This window comes from Crocodylus siamensis, chromosome 3 (assembly GCF_052110815.1).
Source record: "Crocodylus siamensis isolate JL-2025a chromosome 3, ASM5211081v1, whole genome shotgun sequence".
NCBI lineage: Eukaryota > Metazoa > Chordata > Crocodylia > Crocodylidae > Crocodylus > Crocodylus siamensis.
This window is the reverse complement of record NC_143397.1, coordinates 73,008,917-73,030,834: the sequence shown is the minus strand read 5'-3', so window position 1 is coordinate 73,030,834 and position 21,918 is coordinate 73,008,917. Positions and strand designations below refer to the sequence as shown.

The 21,918-nt window shown below is 39.8% G+C and overlaps 1 protein-coding gene across 3 annotated transcripts in view; it reads right to left on the bottom strand.

The window, feature by feature from the left end:
- ADAMTS19 (ADAM metallopeptidase with thrombospondin type 1 motif 19) overlaps window positions 1-21,918 on the bottom strand; it is a 256,732-nt gene that overhangs the window by 42,011 nt on the left and 192,803 nt on the right. For 2 of the 3 annotated variants that reach the window (XM_090038506.1, XM_090038508.1), the window contains 5 exons: window positions 19,466-19,546; window positions 8,433-8,590; window positions 6,667-6,820; window positions 5,083-5,218; window positions 838-1,042 (listed from right to left, as the gene is read on the bottom strand). In XM_090038506.1, coding sequence (XP_089894632.1) covers window positions 838-1,042; window positions 5,083-5,218; window positions 6,667-6,820; window positions 8,433-8,590; window positions 19,466-19,546 — 734 coding nt within the window. Of the gene's footprint in view, window positions 1-832; window positions 1,043-5,082; window positions 5,219-6,666; window positions 6,821-8,432; window positions 8,591-19,465; window positions 19,547-21,918 lie in introns of all 3 variants that reach the window. The other variant, XM_090038507.1, reaches the window with a different exon arrangement.

Below are 21,918 nucleotides of genomic sequence, written 5' to 3'. Positions count from 1 at the left end.
CTGGTGCTGCTCTGGGCTCAGTAAGACAATCTGGAGCCCCCTGCCTTCTTATCTCCCCTTCCAGCATCATCCCAAACCACTGGTAGAAACAACATAACATAAACCCATGGGCTATAACATTAACAACAAAGTAGCAGCCCTCTGCCCCTTTAAGGGGGAAAGCCTTTCTCCCCTTGTGCCACTGTACCTCCCAGCACAGGCTCCTTGTGAGCTCCCTGAGCCTCAGAGTTCCTACAGGCAGCCAACGGTCAGCTCAGCATCCCTGGGTGGCTCCTTCCCCTGTGGCAGCCAGGGAGGGCCCACCCCCCGCCAGCCCTGGCCTTAGATTTATATGTTCCCAGGGCCCTGCCTACATCTGGTCAGGTGACTGCCTGGACTGACTGCTAATTGCCTCATTAGCAATTGCCCCAGCAACTCGCAGCTGCTGCCCCCTGCCTAGCCTGCAGAACTCCCTGGCTGGGCTGCTTTTCTTCTTAAAGGAACAGAAAGCCCAGAGCTCTCTGTTACAGCATGCCATGACCTTCTGAAATATTTCAGAGCAGCAATGGAGTAAAAGAGGTTAACTGTATACAGAGGCTGTTATTACTCATTCCTGCCTAATAGCAATGGCACCAGAACAGCAGTCTAAAGAGCTGTAAAACCTTTAATCTGAGATGCACCACTTAATGGTTCAGGATCCATCAATTATTCCAAAGCAGTTAAAGTGAGCTTTCAGTGGTAAAAATTACAGATAAATCTTGGACAAGAGTTTTCTGTATTGCATCCATGAATTCCAACACTGTTCCCAGAAAATGCCCAGATGCAAACAATAAACAGTGAATATTGCACATACTGCACCTCAGACCACACTCCAGCTTCCCAAACTGTCATGCAATCCTGGCCTTCACAGCGCTGAGCAGATGCAGGCTTTGGCCCAAGACAATCTCTTTCCCGAGCTCTAATCAGGGTACCATTCCTGAGTTGTTGTGTACAGGCTACTTGTCTATTCTGGGTCCCTTTCCCACATGTTCTTGAACATGGAGTCCATTCTGTCATCATCCATCTAAAAAGAAGTATAAAACAGGTGAATAATAGGACTTAGGTTGCTTCCATGTTAAAAGAATTGTTCCCCAAGGGCACACCACTATTCCTAAAAGGCTGCCAGTCCAACACACGTATAAGAAATACAATCTAATGTTTAGATTACTACTTCTTTTCTCAATGGCGCCCCATTATTCTTAATTATTCAGAACCCTTTATATAATTTTTTCATTTCCTTTCTCCTTCCTTATAATCATAATCAGAACAGTACCCAAATGTATCGCCAAATGCTTTTCTTTTTAAAATTACTTACCAGTAACTATTCCCTGAATATTTTCCTTTGCAGATCCACACTGAAGGAATTACATGCCCTTTGAATGAGCTGTTATGGAAGTCCAAACATGTGCCTCAGAATCCTTTCCCTGTATGTGTCCTTCACATCAACTTTACTCAGGACACCTAGTTTAAATCACAACTTCTGGGAGTAAGAAAAGGTCAGTGTGGATCTGCGGAGCCAAAATATTTGGAGAGCTATAGCTGCTGGTATGTAACCTTTCTAGAACGTTCCAAGGCTGATATTCTTGCAGTCCTTAAAAGTCAAACACTTCTGGCGTGTGGTGCAATGTGCAGCTGCATCCCAAGAGTGTGGAGCTGTAACTGACAATATGTTGAAAACAGAAATGTACAGTGCACGTTCCAATGTTCTGAAAAATTTGAGCAGGCATCACAATTAAAGATATGTATTTTTTATTATTAGTTCAAAAGACTCAATTTGAAAATGGGAACTTGTTAAGAAGGTATGAACAGGTATTCAAAAACTGTTCAGGCTGTTTCTTCTGTTGTCAGCAATAAATACCTACCAATGCAACTTTATACTCAGAGAATTTCCCAAACACACATAGGTATATTACTTTTGAAAGGAAATAATTAGAGCTGTCAATTAATTGCAGTTAACACTCACATTTAACACATTAATCGGTTTTTGCATTCATTTTTTTAACGCGTTAATCATGAGCATGGTTTTAGATCCCACGCCCATGCCCAGGCTCCACTCCACCACCTCTGGATCACCCAGTGAGGCAGTGGACCATAGGACAGCCCAGGCACGGGTTCTGGGCAGTTGCAGCAGAAGTGGGGGAGAGGGAAGAGGGGAGTGCACATAGACACACAGAAGCAGCCACAGCCTTCATACTACATGTAGAGGAGCACCACACCAGTAAGTCTGTGGAGGGGGAGAGGTGGGGAAGGGCAGATTGAAGGCCTCACAGTGAGGGAGAGAGGCAGTGCTGAATGGGGCCCCAGGGCGGGTCATGGGATGGAGCCCTGGGCAGCTCATCCAGGGGCATGGTGGGGGCAGCTCCTTGCCACTGCGCACACCCCTGGGGAGGCAGAGGGGGAACAAGCCCCCCAGATATGTGTGTGGGGCAGAGGCGGGCTGCTCACTGCAGGCTCAACAAGAATTTGGGGAGATAACTAAATCCAACATTAAATTAAAATTTCATGTGCTCTTTCTTTTCCATGTCTTGAAACTATTTTGTGATTAGCATTCCCTTGACTTTTTTCATGAAGAGCTCTGAAGTTGTAAATTTCTATTTTATCACTTGTATTGTTTAATATCAGACCTTTCTTGATGATATTCATAAGCTATGGAACATAGGTTGACAAAATGTTTGTATTTAGCCATGAAGCATAACTGCATCCTCCTGCCTTTGTCTTGGGAGCTGTGTGCTGGCCATTTCGCATCCCCTGCCCACCTACCCACAACATGGCACTGCATGGCTCCCAGGGCAAAGTCAGCAGGGTACAGACCTCCAGCCTACAGCAGGTAGCCTGCCTCTGCCCCATGCACAAATCTGAGAGATAAATGACTCCCATGTCTCCCCCAGGGGTGCACACAGTGGCAGGGAGCTACAACCCCCCACCCTGGAGCCCCTGGATGAGCTGCCCATGCCTCTGTCCCACAACCAGCCCCACCCCAGGGCCCCATTCACCCCAGTCCCTGCCCCTGCCTCACTCCCTCCCTCACTGTGAGGGCCTCAATTTGCCTCCATCACCCCTTCCCTCTCCCTCCACCCCTTCCCCTCCACAGACTTACCTGTTGGGTGCTGTCTGTGTGCATCTCTGTGCATCTGTATCTGCCCCTCAATCCCAAACCACAGCCCCCCGGCCCTGCTGCTGCCCAGCACTCCTGACCCACAGTACCTCACATCCTGCCAGGGTGTGCGAGGACCCCCCTCCACAGGTTCCAAACCCCCCACACACACCCATAGCCCCCAACATCTTCACAAATTCCCTCCACACATCCCACATCCATACAAAGTACTTGTATAAATTTTGCATAATTTTGCATTTTTCTGTGAACAATTTTGAGTTGTTAGCTGTGCGATTAAAATCACAATTGTGACTAATTTTTTTAATCACACAATTAATTGAAGTAATTTTTTTTTAATTGTTTGACAGCCCTAGAAATAATATTTTCCCCTGACAGACTATGACATGCATTCTAAATGGCATGTTACTCCAAATGGCATCTTCAGTATCAACTATGCAGTTTGTTTGGTGTGTGTGTTTATCCTTTGTAACTGTAGGTGGTACCTTCATTGTGAGTAAGGGCATAGCAACACTTTTAGAAATGATTGTCTACATGTTATTCAGGAGAAGACTAGTCCTATATGTCTCCGTCAGGTACTATTTGCCATATAAAAAGAAAAAAACCCCACAAAAACAGATCCTCTCTATATGAACTGAAATAAAATTGATCCAGTCAATTCTCAAGAGATACGACAACAGTGATCTTGTCAAACCTAATATATATTAATAATTTTCAGTTTACAGATCTTGTCTTTTCAAGTCTTCATTCTTTCTAAGTATTTTTTATGTTCAATCACTATGCATGATACATCAAAGTACTTTACTACTATTACATAATTTGTTTTACTTTTTGCTTTGCTGCACATAAAAATATTCACCCTATCACTGCTATAATTTTGATACTTATTTTGCAAGTTTGATGTTTTCTGAATGCCCATTGAGGTTAATAGACTGTTAGTTTGTGTGAGGCCTATATCACAACATGCAGACTCCCCTTCTCTGAAGTATAGCAACAATTCTCTTGTGTGCATCTTCTTCATTAACATCCAGAGACTCCCTTCAAGCATACACAATATATATAACTTCATCAGCAATTCAAAACACAAGAACAGTAATCACTGAAATATAGCATTGCTGTTATAGTAGGGCAGAGCCACATTGCTCCCCATCATGCATAGAAAATAAGTCAGCTCCTACACCTCCTTTGTGTGCGGCCACCACTAGTAATAAGTAGGGACCTACCTAAATTGTGGCAGAAGTGTGCTGTGCAGCAGCTCCCTTAATCTTGTTCTATCTGCTGTGCCTCCCACCACCCACTGATTGACCAAGGGGCTCTGGTAGCCCTGCTACTTGCTCCTGATTGACTGGAAGGCAAAAACCACAGTTTCTGCCTTCCAACTAATCAATGACTAGTGGCAAGGCCACCAGGGCCCCTTCGTCAATCAGTGGCAGAAGTAGCACATGGCAGAGCTTCCACCTCTTTCACAGACCAGGTGAAGGGAGGAGCGGCTGACAGGTGCTCCTTGCCTGCTTTTCACTCATCCCTAGAGTGAGAAGCAACCAGTCATTATGAGAAAAAGGCAGGGGGCTTTCCCCTGCTGCTCCAGGCCCCCTGGGAATGACAGGATGGAATGAGGCCATGTTTTCCCCAAACTGGGATCACCCTAGTCTCAGGAAGGCAGAAGTAGCAGGGGAAAGAGGACAGTTGCAGACTGAATGTCTATACTGCTCCCTCTTCTGGAATCATTTCTAGAGGTGGAAAGTTTACACTGCTAGGATTGAAAGTTTATATGCAGCCTAAGTGCATTGTTGGCAGAAACTTGTTAGTATCTACGCTTTTTCTCCATTTCACACTACAATAACACATTTGATGCATTATGTCTTGTGATAGTCAGTCATATTTGACTGCAACTGTCATGGTATTTGAAACTTAATATCAATTATAACTTTATTTAACTGAAACTCTATCACCTTGTCTGGCATGGCTGCTCATTGCACTTTCGGATCTGTGGTTCAGGCTTCGTTAAATATTTGCATTTCTTGTTGTCCACAAGACTGATATTCTTATTCAAAATCTTTGTGCAAGATACAGTTGTCTTTCTTTCTCCTAATAAAAAATAAAGCAAGGATAAATCATAAAATGTTAAGTACATAAGCTTGCATGATGGTTATATATGTAGTCTCTGGTAATTTTATCTGATAAAACTATTAAACCATCTATCCTTTGAAGGAGGGAAGTGAAAAAAAATCCTGTAAGAGAAACTCATATAATTTTATAATTTAGTTTCTTAAATGAACATTTACAACCCCCCTTTTCAGAGAAGTACTGTATTTTCACGCATATAGTCTGTGGGCTATACACGTTTTTACAAACTTGACGGATGGGTACAGGCTATACAAGGGCGCAGGCTACGTAGAGTCTTTAGAACATCATAACCCATCCCCACCTGTGGGCTCCAGCTCTGGCTCCGGCGGCCGTGCCCAGCAGAGCCCGCGGTTGCAGGCATGTCTTGGGGTGGGGGGGCTGCAGGCGGGCGGTGAGAGTGCAGCTGACTGCAGCAGCATGGAGTGGGGCTCACAGCTCCTCATCCCTCCCCTCCCATGCAGAGCCTGCAAGCCCATCCCCGGCTGTGGGCTCCAGCTCTGGCGCCTGTGCCCAGCAGAGTGTGGCTGGCGGCAGCAGTGGGGAGCAGGGCTTGCAGCTCCCCATCCCTCCCCTCCTCTCCCCTGCAGAACCCACAAGCCCAGCAGAGCCTGCACTTGGGGTATGGGGAATACATGAGTGCGGGGAATACATGGACTATTTTATGAAAATACAATTTTCCACGGGTTATACATGGGTGTGGGCTATATGCGTGAAAATACAGTAAATGTTTTGTGAAAAATATCACATACTGAATTCACACTCAGGCTTAGAATAATGTGAAATGTGGTTTCTATGTTATAGAAATAAAGTTTCGGAAACAAAAGATGCCAGGAACCTTTAAAGAAAGCTAAAAGAGATGTGATGATTTATAACTGCACAGAATGCATTGTGGGGTGCACAATACTAAATGCAGAGCAATCTTTAGGAAACTGGTTAAGCAACAACTAACCAAGTAGATGAGTAGGCCAATGTGAGTGAGATCTGACAGAAGCCCATGATTATTTGATTTTTGTCAGTGCTATTAGGATACCTGGAAACAGAATTTCCTGTTAATTTATAATTCATTTCAAATATGCTGTGGAACATGTAAACATATTTGTATGCCCCATAATGAATGTGTGTGCACACCCACCCAAAAACACACAAACCATTTCTTTTATGCAACTGTATAAATCAGCCTGCTTACTGGACTACTTCTTCCTACTGTCCTTTTTGACTTCATCTAAATATAAAATTGACCTATGAATATCATGATTCCTTCAAGTAAATCTAAAACCAAAACACTGAATTCTTTCTGTGCCTACTGTATAAGCTATACTACAGATAATACTATTAAAACATTATAATGGCATTTAATTTATTAACATTTATCCAAAAAATAGATGCTACTGCTTCAAAAAATAACTTACCTCCTCCACACACAGCATCACAGTCCTCCCAACCAGAATGTGTCCACATAAACAGGGGTTCAGACACTTTAGAGCTCTGATTCTCAGGAAGGGGATCTAGAGGGATAGTGTATTCATAGTGTAGACCATAGTTCTGGTCATGAAAAAGCAGCACCTGAAAGATCCACGAAGTAAATATTCATGCACAGACACTGGTGAAGACAAATTCCAATCTGGGAAGTTAAATATCAAAAAAGTACAGAAGGAGGAATGCTTGTGTGCACTTTCCAATATCTTACAAAAAGTTGTATTCTGGTATTACCAGAAACAATTATAGGCTGTCTTAATTATAGGCTTTTTGCTGCTGTTGGGATAGTAGATCTGGAAAGACCTATACGAGGGAAGGGGCTTCATAACCTCATATTTAATAAGAAAATAAGGGGGGCACTAGACTAATCAGGTCATGAGCAAAAGCTAAGTTTACCTTCCTAAGCAGAGGAAGGAAAGATGGATATATTAATTTAGAAACTGACCCTATGACAGCAACAGAGCTATTAATTCATTACTCATTGTAATTAATCAGAGAACATTTATTCCAAATGGGTTTCCTTTTTACTATAAAGATTTTCACTAGCAGCACACAGTTGAATGCACTAACAGCACAATGTTGAATGCACAATATTTTTAGTCAGTGTGAAGGTGTTAGGATTTACAAGCTATTTAAATTCTGCCCAATGGTCTGCCAAAAATGAAGATATGGCTGCTTTGCATGGGAGAGAAGTTTGTGCATGTTAAAGATGACAGAATTATTCTGCAATAGCCATGATAAAAAAATAACTTAGAACAGAACTTTAGTTTCTTCTGACTCATTTGAGAAAAAAATGCCTCCTACCCCCTTTCTTTAGAAATAAAGATGGGTTACAAGGTAGTTGTGCCTCATTGTTAAATACAAACAATTTGTCAATCTATGTTCCATAGCTTGTGAATATTACCAGCAAAGGTCTGATATTAACTAATACAAGTGATAAAATAGAAATTTACGATTTCAGATCTCTTCATAAAAAATACTCCAGGGAACACTAGTCACAAAATAGTTTCAAGACATGGAAAACAAAGAACACATGAGATTTTAATTTAATTTTGGATCTAGATATCTCATGAAATTTTTGTCATTGTGAGATTTAAAATCTGAACCATCTTCCCACTACCACTACCACATTCACTCACTAGTTGGGCTCTCCCTTCTATTTCTAGCAACACAATTTGCCATTTCTCAAATCCATCCCGTGGCCCCCATAACCAGCTTTTTCTTTCTCTTCCAAAATTCTGCATATCCCTCCATCCCTCAAAGGGGGCAAGAAATAGTTATCCCAAACAAATTTCATATAGGCCACTGTGTGGGTACTTCATGGGAATAATCTTCAAATCACTACTACTCAGAACTGGTATGTAAACCCAACTATATATTAATAATTAAGAGTGCTCCAAACCCGATCTTCTATCCTTTTAATGATTTGTTCCCAATTGTGTTAATAACTTTTTAGTTGCAATATTATACACACAATCTAACTACACAGTGAAATCTCTTGTTGGTTCCTTTTCTGAGGTAAGCATTGTGTTTGCCTCACAAAAGATTTCATCTTTAAATCTGACAATTTTACATTTGGAAAAACTGTCAAGTTAATTAAATTATAAGGAACTCCAGAAACATATAACAACTACTTAATAGCTGAAATTTATTATATACAAATCATGTAAAAAAAACCCTGAGATCCACTGTGTCATACCAGTAAGTGTAAAGGTGATGTTGTGGGGCCTTTGGCAGAGATTTTCTCCCAGAGACCTCTCCGAACATAATGAACAGTAGTCCCAGCAATATTGAAAGTTCCTGAATGCTCTATCTTCCAGTCACTGTTAATTGACTGCTTGCTGGCATCTCGAAGAGCTGTAGAAATATCAGAAAACAATGTAAAAGGTATTACTGGCACAGTATTCCTATTGTCTTTTCCCGCTTATAATTTCTCGGGTAGAATTTTATGGGTTGGTAGAATCACAAGACCCGATTTTCAATGCTATTTTTCATTTATAAGCTATATAAACAACTTCAACAGTAACACTTTCTTGCAAAATGCATGACAAAAACTATGGATTAACCATTATTTGGATGCTACTAACTTCTGGGGAATGTTTTATTGGCCTTACCACAGAGACTAAAGGTCAACTTGATTAAGATAGTTTAGTTTTGTCTATATAATAGATCTTTGTTTCCAGTATATTAATTTTTTAGGGAACATATAGGACCTAAGAAACAAGAAGTTTAAATAACATGCCTCAAAAATCACAGGGAATTTCTCTAAACCTGTATAAATTACAATTCGGAATCTTCAGGCTCTAAATCTTTTCCTCTAAACATCAGATAGCATTGCTTTCTAACCAAAAACATGGAAATACTATTTTTGTCCCTAACAGGATAAATGTGTGCATTATATTTATGGATTTTTTTCACTGTGACTTTTGTAAATAGGCATAATTTGATGTTATAAGCCAAAAATAACTTTTATTTGGCTGACTTCTCTCTTGGTGTGATCATTCCCCACAAGCATTCATGAGGTCAAATAAGATATGCTTCAAGAAGCTGAGGTTACATTATTTTACATCATTGTTAATACACAAATTTTACATTTCTCCATCCTGTAATTCTTGAAGGAATCAGGTCCTTAAATAGTCACGTGAAGTAAAATGATGTCCTACATATTCCTGCCTACTGAAATTGCATGCTTGGCAAAAGAATGATGTGAAATAACCTCAACAGCTAGTTTTTGCCCACAAATTTCTTTTTTAAAATTGTAAGTTACTATGAGTCATTTGTGATGATCAGCTTCTCTCCCATTCCTATTTATGCTGTTATGTTTTGTTTCTATGGGAAACAATGGCACTAGGACCAGTGACTGGCAGCAATACAACTGCATTAGCCATCACTAACATGTGCCACTGCAGGACTACATGATAAATACTAAGACTATAAAATAAATGCATGAATGCTGGAAAATATCCCTGTACTAAATATATCCAGTGATTTTATAAGTTTCAAATTTGGTCTTTTATGCTGAATGATTCCACTATTTAAATTAAGTCCTTTTCAGTGGCAAGACAATAATGCCACACACTCTCCTCTGCTCACAACCAAAATGAACGAGCTACAGAGTGGGGAGATTCACCTGGATCAGGGTGGTAGAGATGGAATGGAACCTTCTTCCTGAACAAAAGAGGCGCCACTTAAGCAGCTATAACTTGTATACAGGGGGATATGAAGCACTTGACATTAGTTAGCAGTTTGTATGTATTCAAACTGCTGCTTATGATAACCATGATGGTTTTACTCGCCTTGTGCTTCACCTCACCACTTGATTTTCTGGTCATTCACTCTTAAAAGTGATATAGTAGAAATAAAAGGGATTCAATGATGGGTGAAAAAAATGATCAGGGTCACAGAAAGCCTTTACTATAAGAAAAGACAGGAGAGTTGTGTTCTGCTTAGTTTAAGGAGAAAATGAGAGAGATATGGTCTTCTAACGAACAGAGCAGAGAAGGTAAATTTAGCAGTCTTGTTTACACTGCTCTCAGTACACAAAAACAAATGGAACAATTCCAAACAAATGGAACTGATCAAAGAAAACATATCTTTAAAGAGTAAATAGATAATCTGTGAAACATATTGCTTCAACCACTAAGATCAAAAGTTTAGCAGAATTAAAAATGGATTAAACATTTGTGTGGCTAATGCAAACATATAAATACTCATACTTCAGAACTTAGACCATTCTACTATTTATTTAATTGCTGAATAGTAAGGGAATGCTCCCTTCTATTATATGGCCCCTATTGAGAAATGGCAGATTTATTCTGATTTTTTTTATTTTTGGTTGAAGGGAATTTACCAAGTTTTACAGAGAAAGTATGGAAAATTCTAAAAATACTAAAAAAATAAAAAAATTAATCTATATTTCCAATAAAGAGTACATTCAGCTCTTTGGGAATTCATATTTTGGTGGCAGCATAGTTTTGTTTCAGGCACAGAACAAAATGTGGTGAGATAGCCCAGGTAGAATTTCAAAATAACATCATTTTGATCATCTCCTGCAGAAAGACTTACTAGTAATCAAAGATTATAAAAAAAATGATATCCCCGACCATCCTCCCCTCACCTCCATCGTCTCCCAACCCACCACTGAATACATTTGACTTTTGGTATTTTTTTCAAGAGTCTGCTTTTACAACCAGTGAGGTTATTAGGCAGAGATTTCTGAAGCCACCTAGAGAATCTGAACACCTGAAACTGATCAACCAAATCTTGAGTTTGCTATGAAATCTCACCTTTTGAAAGGGAAAATTCTACCTCGGCCTTATGTATAGAGCTCACTACCTGTGTTTCTTTTACTGCATAATATACCATTTTACTGTTAAACTTTTTTCCAACTACATTTTTCAATTTTTAATTATCAAACAACAAGATATTTAAAGGTGTTGAACATAATCTAACCTGTATTTCTTTAATGTCACCTAATGAACATCTCAGTTTAATAGATGAACATCTTTAAGTAAATGAAGCAATTCATTATCAGACTTTATTTTACTTTTATAGGACCACACTGTGCTTTTAATAACCAACCTCTCTTTCATCTCTAAATTACTGGAACCAAACTTTGATATTATTTCTCTGTAGGAATATCTTCTCTCACTTTCTCTTTAGAGCCAATCTTATAAACCTAAGTAAATCAAAATAAAAGGACTCAAAGAAAAATTGCCATCAGCCACATATTTTCCCTTTTATAATGCATTGAATAGGTATTTGGCAATAACTGAGTGCCATAAAGTGGATTCTCCCTTCCTTAGACGGAGAATTTCAGAAAAAATGTAAACAGTGTTTACATTACATTCTGTAATATTTGGACATTGTTGAAAAGCTAAGAAAAACATCAGTTAGAATATGCTTGATGAATATCAGTAAGAAGTGAAGTAGCAGCAGAAGGATATTGAGAGGAAGCACGATTATAAAAAAGGAGAGAAAAGGAAGTTCACTATTTATGTTGACGGGACTATTTTTAATTGGCAAAATACGTTTCTATTATTGACTTTTAAATACAGAACCAATTTTTACGCATTTCTGATCATATGGGGGGGTTGGAATAACTATTATATCTCCTGTATTTTTGTGTTAATATTAAACACTACAATGTGTGTGCAGAACAAGCCTACAGGGCCTATTCTATTTTAAAAGCAATAACTTCAAAGAACAGGACATTTCCTGAGGATTACTGATTGGCAGGGAGGAGTTGATAGCACTTCAGCAGCACCTCCGGCAATTAACCCCAACTGGTCATTAATTCTCAGGAAATTCCACATGCTAAGATCATTACTGTTGCTATAAAGTGAAACTAAGAACAAGAGAAGCACTGTAATTGTTTGGATTTCATGGGGGAAACAATTGTAAGTAGTATACATAAAAGAGACTACCTGTAGTCTCTCTGATACTTCATGCAGATAATAAGGATGAAGAATCAAGTGGTCTCTGAATTTTCATAAATTTCACATACAGTCCAAGGTATTCCAACCCAAAGGGTACACAGAAATCCATGGAGGAGTATTTTGCTATTCAGAAAAACAAACACTTAAATCTAGTTGAAGGCAGTAGGTTGAGCAGCAGTGGGCTCAAGCATGTAATCCAATGTTTTACTAAACTGTTGCCTTAATTTGTAAAATTGTCTTCTAAAATTTAAATATGCATCTTTAACATTGACAGTATGTTTATATTTCTGGTATCCCACCCATTTTTGTAGAGCCTTTGAAAAAATATATTGTCAAATCCCCTAGGTACACTACCTTAGAATTCTTTTACACAGTCTGACTTCATGATGAAGTATCGTGTGCTAAAAATTATTAATAATATTCATGTATTTACGTGCTAACTGGGTAAGTGCAAAAGCAAATAATTAAGTAGATATCTAATTAGCCAGTTGTGTTTATCTATCCAATTTACATGGATAATCTTTGCACCTGAGAATCATAGTAATATAGGGCTGGCAGTGTCTAAACCTGTGTTTCAAGATCTTCTCTGTCTAAACCATTCCAGATAAACATATGCCCAATCTGTATTTAAAAACTTCCAATCATAGAGGTGTCATAATCTCCCTAGGTAATTTGTTCCAGTACTCATCAGCTCTCATACTTGGAAAGTTCTTCCAGATATTTAACCTAAGTCTCCCTTGTTGCAATTTAAGTCCATTATGTCTTATCTTGTCCCCTGTAGACAGGGAGAGCTGTTGCTCACCAGCCTCTTTATAACAACTTTTTTTATCTTTGAACACTTAACAAATCCCATGTCAATCCTCTCTATAGTAAATAACCCCAGTTTTTCGGACCTTTCCTCATGGTTATAAACAGACAGCATTTTTCCAGGGAGAAAATCTTTTGTTCCAGGAGCCTACAGACCTAGTGAAGCTAGAGATACCTCAAGTCTATTGAGGGGTTCCTCAAATCTAAAAAGGCTGAGGACTTATTGTAACAGGGTAACTAGCAAGACCAGGCACATGGCCAGCCCAACCCCCTGTCTGGGCAGTCTGTAGGCCTACGCTCTCCTGCCACACCTTCATGTAAACAATAAGCTGTTTATTTGAAAGCAAGAGGCTGCCCATTTTAGAGCCCGATGCCAAGGGTGAACTGCACGGCTTCATATCTCCCCTTATGCCACATCCCATGCCTCACAGATGGCATCCAAATTTTCCACTAGACCCCTGGCTACTTGGTGGGCCACTCTGGCCTCTGGCCTAAACTAGGCCTCAGGCATCTTTGGACATGCCTGGGCCTTTAACTCATGCCCCTCCCTGGGGCCCTCTACTCTAATTATACCAGTCAGCTTCTGTGCAGCCATTGAGACCATCTTCAGGTGCTACTCTACACTGCTGCCAGGTGTGGCTACCCTAGTCAGTGTCTTGTGCAGCCCTTCAGACCATTTTAGGCCCCACTCTACACTGCTGCTGGCTACCACTACTCTGGATGGCTTATGTGCAGCCCTCCAGACTGTCTTCAGGCCCTACTCTACAGTGCAACTGGTTCCTATAACTGTACTCTTCTCCCTTGCTGGGGCCTCTGGGCCTCAGGTGTCTGATGACTTACCTGGGCCCCACTAACTCAGCCTATGGCTGTATAGGCCTCAGACACCTGCCGACATACCTGGACCCTTTGGGGCACTATGCCCCCTTGGGCCTCAGGCATCTGTTGACTTACTTTAACCCTGGCTCAGGCCCCACTCAGTGGGCCTGGGCCTGTGTGCCTTTCTGTTGTGGTGTGCTCCCCTAGCTTTTTTCCTCCACAAGGTAACCCACAAGGCAGTTGGGGCTGAGGCTTTCTGGCACCCCGTACATACCCTTCACTGGAGAGGCACAGGTGTGGCATTTCCTGGAAGCTGATCTCGCAGAAGCAGTCCCACTACACCATTCAACCACAGCAGGGTGTAGCTTTAGGTCATGCCCAGGACCAGGAACCTCCTGCTATCTCCATAGTTCCTCCCCTGTCCTCCAGGTGCTCCTGAGCAGCAGCTCCAACCGGGTGATGTTCTGCCTCTGGCAGCTTACTACAACTGCTGCTGGCTTTCCTGATCAAGTTTGCAGCTATGACTAGCAGCTGAGCTCTCTTCCCCAATCAGGCAGTCTTCTGATGCCCATGTGACTACTGACTGGGGTGTGCCACAACCTGCAGGTTGCCTCTGCTGCCTACTCACGTCCTTTGAGTGGCAGGCATCCAAAGGTGCCCTGCCACACTCATTCTCTACACTGTCTCCAATTTGCCTAAAGCTTTCTTGCAGGTGAAGATGAAGTCTCACCAGTGCTGAACAGAGTAAAAGACTCCCATGACTCCACTAGCAGATAATAGGTTGGGAGACTGGGGTCAGCTGAATTTGATACCAACTAATGAGGGAGCAGCCATGAAGATGGTTTAAAAACTCCAGGGCTAGGGACAAAAGTTACACATAAGCCAGTTTAAGTGATCAGAAACTGGTTTAAAACTGTAACAGAACAGAAGTTCCATGCACATAAACCAGTTTCAAAATGCCCAAAACTGATTTAAGATAAACCTGGTTGAATGCAGTATCAGATTTAACTGACTGAGATCATACTCATTTACGGCACTTCTGCCCCAGACCCCTTCCTGATTTAAGAATCCCCCAGCATCCCAGCATGTTCTGCAGACCTGAGCTGGGCTGTGCTCTCTGCTGTCTAGCTGGACCAGGGGTGAGGACAGGGCCAGACACTGGCCAACATGGCTTCCTAAGGTCAAGGGGGCAGGAAGGAGGCTGATTCCCTCCTCCTCCCCCCTCCCACTGGGGAACCACAGCCAGGGTCTGGCAGGCCTGGTTGCTGCCTCTCTCACTCACCCCCATGCAGTTTGAGCGCCCCCTGACGGGTTGCTGGGCACTGATGACTATTCTTTGAACACAATAATCAAACCAGTTAATATACCTGCTTTATTGTAGTTTTATCTAGCACATACTTCTTTTGCATATTTATGAGCTATAGAAATGCAAAGATATGCTGCGCCATTATGTTTCTGCCCAGACTTTGTGGCTCTACCCAGTATAATTTTTAACAAGGCCCTAAGTTATAACTTTCATGAATGAGAATGAATGACTGAGTTGTATCAGTTTTCATTTCCCAATCTACCACTTTGGCAAGGTGAGAAGTCTATAAACATTTTCAGCAGGCTTAATCAAATATCAATTGAGCATGATACACTTTACTATTATTAATTCTGGATGTTCTCTGAAATGTGCTATACAGCTGTTGCCAGTTCTACCTATTTTGTGTGCACACCACATTTAACAGTCTAAGATCTGACTGGGATTTTTTTCTTCTTCAAAATTTGAGTGAACTGAAAAGTTCTGAGATACAGTAGAGACTTCACTGCTACAAAAGTAAAACAGAATAAAACATATATGAACAACCTTAACTTCCTGGAAAATACTCAAACCCACAAAGGGTTTTCTAAATTTGGCAGCTTTAACTTGTATCACTGTAAAACACAAAATTTTGTGAAATAAATAGTTGACAGCTTGCAAAGATAAACTTTTCTAAAGAACACATGATTAACTTGTACTCATGTAAAACTGGATCTTAAAGTGATATTTATTAATCATATTATATGATACTTTATATATGGGTGGGAACCATGGGCTGTATAAAACCTGTGTTGATGAATAATCAGATTTTCAGTTAGGCTAAACTTTTATAACTCCAATGAACTTCATCTGAATTATGACAATTTACAGGTTAAGGATGTCACCCAAGATGCATAAAACTGTCAGTTATGTCAGAAATGAGATTTAAAAATTTGTATATTTGATAGGCTATATTAAAGGACCATATAATAGATTTTTTTCCTCTCTCAGAAAATACATTTCACAATGGAAACTATATGAGAATGCAGCATAATTATGCATGCAATACCTCAACATGGAATCAGCAAACACAAATTCATGCAGTGCTCAATCTCAGGCCTCCAAAAGGTTTGCACTTTGGAAACAGTGTGATTAAAGGCAATTAATCTATTTCTTGGCTATAAATGAAAATAAGCTATTTTCCCTCTAATGTCTTTCATTTTAGGAAAGGAGATTATTATAGCCTTTCTGTAATAAACAAATTGTTTAGTTGTATTCTATTACCCATTCTTAATGGTTATGGTGGTAGATTATGTCATGCTATTCAGGGTTTGAATTATGGGGAAACTCATGGGTGCTGAGCCCCCCATAAGAAACGAGAGCCTCCCTGTAAGATTTGAAAATCATAACTGGGGGAGGTCAGAATTCTAAGGGATTTTCTTAGGGCATCATGATGGGCAGTCCAATTTTTTTTGCAGACCTCCCCAAGAGTTAAAGTGTAATTCAAACCCTGATACAATTATATAATATTGTCAGAAGAGCAAGCATTTTAATAGGAAAGTTTACTATATTCCATATAAAAGTACTATAAACTACTCTGTTTACCCTACATCAGTAAGGCTCTTAAACAGATTGACCTTACAATTATCTTCTATCACATTTGATAATTTAGCAATGGGCAAAGCACAGCATTAGAATGCACAATCCAAACAGTACAGGAAACAAATTTCTAATTAATTGTACATAAAATAGAAATTGTAAAGCAAGATAAAATGAATGAAGTCTCATATCAACCTTTTTAACATTATGTTATTCTACTCTTTAGACCGAAATCTCAAATTCCTTCTTGAATACTGTGTTTGAGATCCAAAATTAAATGGATTTCAGCTGTAAGAAATGTTCCTCAATTAATAAAATATCTCAGGTCTCTCCATTTATGCCAATGAACATAGGTGGCATCCACTCATACAACCTTAAGAGTAATTTACCAAAGAAAGATCACTGTCACTATGAGAATCATACAATGTATCCTCTAGAGCTGACTAGATAATATACAGATCTTTGGCAATATCAGAGGTTTTGTAGATTTTTCAGGTCTACACAGGACCCAGTCAAAGTATGCCTAAGGAGTGTACCCTGTTTTATCCATAGTCCTAGTTCCCCATAGGAATGAGACAAAATGAAGGAAAGGTAGGACCAGTCACAGCATCATGTATTACGCCATCTCCTCTCCTCAGATGGCAAAACTGCTACAACTACTGCTTATGTTGTTGTAGCCCTGTGGAAGAATTCTAGCCCAATCAATCAGAAATCCTCCCAATAGTTGCTGCTGTAACACAGCCACTTTATATGTGTGTGTTGGTGTACACTTCACCTTTAAGACACAATTTAACCAATACAATGGTAAGACCCACACCAATATTTTTGTGCTTCTTACTGCCAAATAATCTAAATAAGGAAACATAGTTCTGCTGATCTTTTTATTAGATTTACCCAAGTGCAAGAAGGATCAATTTTTCTACCAGTTTTATCTGAGCTTCTACTTGGAACGTGCATGTGTTTGCAGGCACATTGTGTATTTGGCTATAGAATTTGTACGATCAAATTTCATTGCTATTTGCTGAAAAAAATGTCTTAAACATGTGCAATGTAAAGTTTGCTTTCAGCTTCAGAACTTAAGGTGGAAAAATAAGTATGGAAAAATAGCACAAAGAAAAATTAAAAAGAGGCAACAACTTGCATGATAAATACATTTTTTTATCATTTAGTTTTCTGCAAACTGCTGTTTCTGAATGTAAAGTTTTGTCTCTGGCTCTGAATTACTGCTTCATGCTATGTATACTGCTCTTCTGTGACCTTCAACATCAAAATTATACAAACAGTTCAGCCAGTAAAATCCAGAAAGAACATACAAGATTTGCTAAAAATATCATATGGGACCAGTTACAGCTCTGCAATACTTAAAAAAATATTGGTTAAATAACATTCAAATATAACATGATCTGGTTTTCCATAAGGCCAATTTACTTTATTAAGATAAAATGTAAAATTAGAGTGATGAGTAGTTATGTTAAATAGCTCATTTCTTAAGATTTGTATAATGTCTGAAGAGGTCTTCTGTGCTATTTGGTGACATTATGTAGTGGAAGTGAAAAACATTTTAATTTCTTTTTGTCCAGCTTTATTAAAGTACTGATTAGGGGAGAGCTCTGCTATTACTCATGAGAGAATTTTATTTTCCCAAATCTAATTCCAGCTGCGTATTTTTTATGTCAAACTCTGACTATTAAGTTTAGAGCCTGAATGTCTCTGGACAGTATACTCCTGTGTCCTAGTTTTATCAGCTTTTTAACTGTGAGAGAACATGGCTTCTGCTTCTCACAAAAAAGGTGGTGGCATAGAGAAAGAAGTTCCAGAGGGGATATAACTGGATAAGTGCTCTCTGGCCAGCAAATGTGATTTCTGCAAACTTTTCTCAGGCTTGTCAAAGGGATAGGGATCAAAGAAGAAGTAATAGTGACCTCTGAATAAGAGAACAAGCACAATTTGATTTGTGCTGATACTGGCTCTGCATAGAGGAAAATGAGGGGATGTGGGATTTAGTGTGGTTAGGACAGCCAAGAAAGAAAAGAAAGGGTCAAATAATTTAATGGAAGAGACAGGGAGTCAAAACAAGACAGACAACAAGAAACTGAGAAGGGTAATTAATACCAAAGGAAAAATTGTGAGGTGCAGAAAATAATTCCCTTGCCTAAAAAAATACTAAAAACGAATCCTCTTAATGCAAAATTGTATCAGAAGGCAGATATTTGCCTATATGGGAGAAGAGGGTGCAGATAGTGCCATGGGTTCTGGTACACCCCAACTGTAATAAGGCATGCAATAATTCTTAAGAGCACTAGGAGATGGCCCAACTAATCCTTAACAGACGACAGTATGTAAGTTAATTTTGCTAATGGGAAGCCCAGGCAGGGGATTTTTTCACTTCCTTGTACTAGTGACTCTTACTGATTGTGCTTCTCAGCTTCCATATTTACTCAAATTCCAAATCTAAGATGGGGCTGCCTTCCCCCTCATTCAATAGTGTGGGGGGTGGAAAGCTCCTCATCTTGGATTTGAGTACAAGGTAGTATGGCAGCCTGACATGGGATTGGGATTGGAGCTGCAGTTGGTGCCGCACAGCCTTTGCCCCCAAACCTGTTTTGCACTGCAGCTTCTGTCCTCTCAGCCCCGCTACCCCCAACCACAATCAGACCTACCCTCAGTTACAGGTCCAGCTCCGGCTCCAGCCTCACTTGGGTTTGCAAGGGGTTGGACTACATGACTTGTGAGAATGCTTCCAGTTCTATGATTCTATGATTTTATGTAAACAATAAATAAATAAATTACCTAAGTAACTATGAGCAGGTTTTTCTTCCACAACTTTGATTCTTCTTGCTCCTGCCGGTATCACCAAGGCTTCAACATAACCTAATCATGAAATCAAATTTCCTTAGTTAGACACAAAATAGGAAAGAGTACATCTTACATATTATTTCAATCTAACTGTCCCTGTGAATAGTTTCTATGGATGCTAATAGAGAATGCCTACAGAGAAGCCAAACCTCTAACCTGCTGAGCATATGGAAATACTACTGACTTCCTAAGATCCTGAGATGGCCAGATATATTAGCATTTGTCCAAATTTAGACAAGAAAACAGTCCCATAAACTGCCAAGAACTAATGACATCCAATACCTCATTGGATCAGGCCCATAAACATTGAGGCCATATCTACATGGCATATTTAATGCAGCAGGCAGTGGTTCCCCAAGCACATCCTCAAGTTATGCATCCTAACCTTCCAGACTGGAAGTAGAATAGCACAATGTGGGCGCATCTACATGTACAATTAATGAAAAGCCATCAACTTCGGAGCACTTTCAGCTTGTGTGAACTACTCCCAGGTGCAGGGTCTAGACATGTGCCCAGGACAGCAACAATCTGAGCCAAGGCAGAGCAGGCCTGGGCTGGCAGGAGGCATGGGGGGTCAGGCCCAGGCTCCGGGTGGTGCTGTTGGGTGCCAGAGCAGCTGGCTGGGGTATAAGGGTGCAGAAGCAGCAGAGGCACGTAGCTAGGTAGCAGACAGGAGTCTGGCCCCTGCCCAGTCACCATTTACATGTGCATTTCAGAGCAGTTATGTACTCCATCATAACATAAGCTAGTACTGTCAGGGACAGTACTATCTTATGCCAGTGTTAGTTTACTGCATCCTAATACCAGTGCACATGTAGATGGTGGTGTTTTACTGCAGAGCTAATCAGTCAACTCCGCAGTAAAGTGTAAAGGCAGCACTACTGGGCATGGAAAACTGTAACAGTATATAACTGTCTGTGTCCTTAATTGGCACTCCTATATTAAGAAAGCACTTCAAAGAAAAAATTGCACAAGATTTACTTTCTTTTTGCTTTATGGGATAAGGAAATAGGACTGGTAGTTTTCCTTTCAGATCCTGTAAAAACTGAGCAGTAAGATTCAAAACAAAAATATGTACGTGTATTATACATAATAGACAATAATCAAAAAACAACAGAAAATAACAAAATTATGCAACTATTAAGCTACTATTCCTTCAAGAAGTTATGAGAGCAGAGACCCTGTCTCAAGCCCAGGAGGCACTGTCACAAGCCCAGTAGAGTGGGCTGTCATTAATGTTACCAAAAGACCACAGAGGAATTCCAGACTTACACGGTCCATGCAAATTTTATATACTCCATTAAAAACAGTTTTGTAACTTTTTCGTTTCTTTGTCATGCTCAACTATTTCTCTATTTGTCTTTAAGTTGTGTTTATTTGGAGCATACTTAAATGATTTTTTATGGTAAAAGTGTAAGGTTAGATTTTTTCAAAAGTCATCCTCTTCAAATTAAGAGAGCGCAGCATAGTTATGTGCAAAACTATATTTAAACACATTTTATTTATGTAACCAGACTCTGAGACAGACGTCACAGAATAGATAATAAAATATGATTTTTCATTTTGTATGTACTAAAATAAAGTTATTGAGTACTGAACTCTCCATGCTTGCTATCCTACATTTGACACAAAAATTGCACATTTTCAGCACAGTATTATTTATTTTTCATTTCCTTAAAAGTTAATTAAAATTTCTCTGAACAGTTTAAATTTCAGTTTCTGAGGTAGGAAAGCATCTCTTCATAAAGCATGCTTAAAAGCTGATTATATGTTATATTATATGTCTTAACAGAATCCTGAATATACCCTGTTGGATGTTTGGATATTTATTTCAGCTATAAATGAGAACTGGCAGATTTTGACTTATATGGACAACCAGCTTCTATAAAGCTTTGGAGATTCAAACTTTGATCTGTAGCCGACACTTAATCTCCATTACTCTCTACGGTCCTAGCTTTTGTATGTCAGTTTCCCTGTTCTACATTACCTTGAGTCTAGGAAAGAGCCACATTCAAGCAACTGAAGGCTGTGTCTAATTTTCTTTTCTAAAGTACTGTTTAGTTTAGTCTAGATTGTACTAACGTCTCTTGATTTCTAAACATACACTGTCTGTTTCTAATTATATTATTTTTGTGCTAAAAAATCTACTTGCTATCTTGAAATTTTGTAAATTTTCCTAGCAAGAAGCTGAAATCATAACTACATACACGTTTTACTGCTGAAGTGACGGCCTGTCAAATGCACTTCCAGATTAAGGATTGTTTCTAATGTTTAGGCTTTGTGATGAAGTGTACAATGAATAACATTAGCTTAGGGCCTTGTTACAACGTTCCACTGTGAGCTGCACAAACGTTGATAGGTGTTAGTGTTAGCTTGAGTTTGGAACA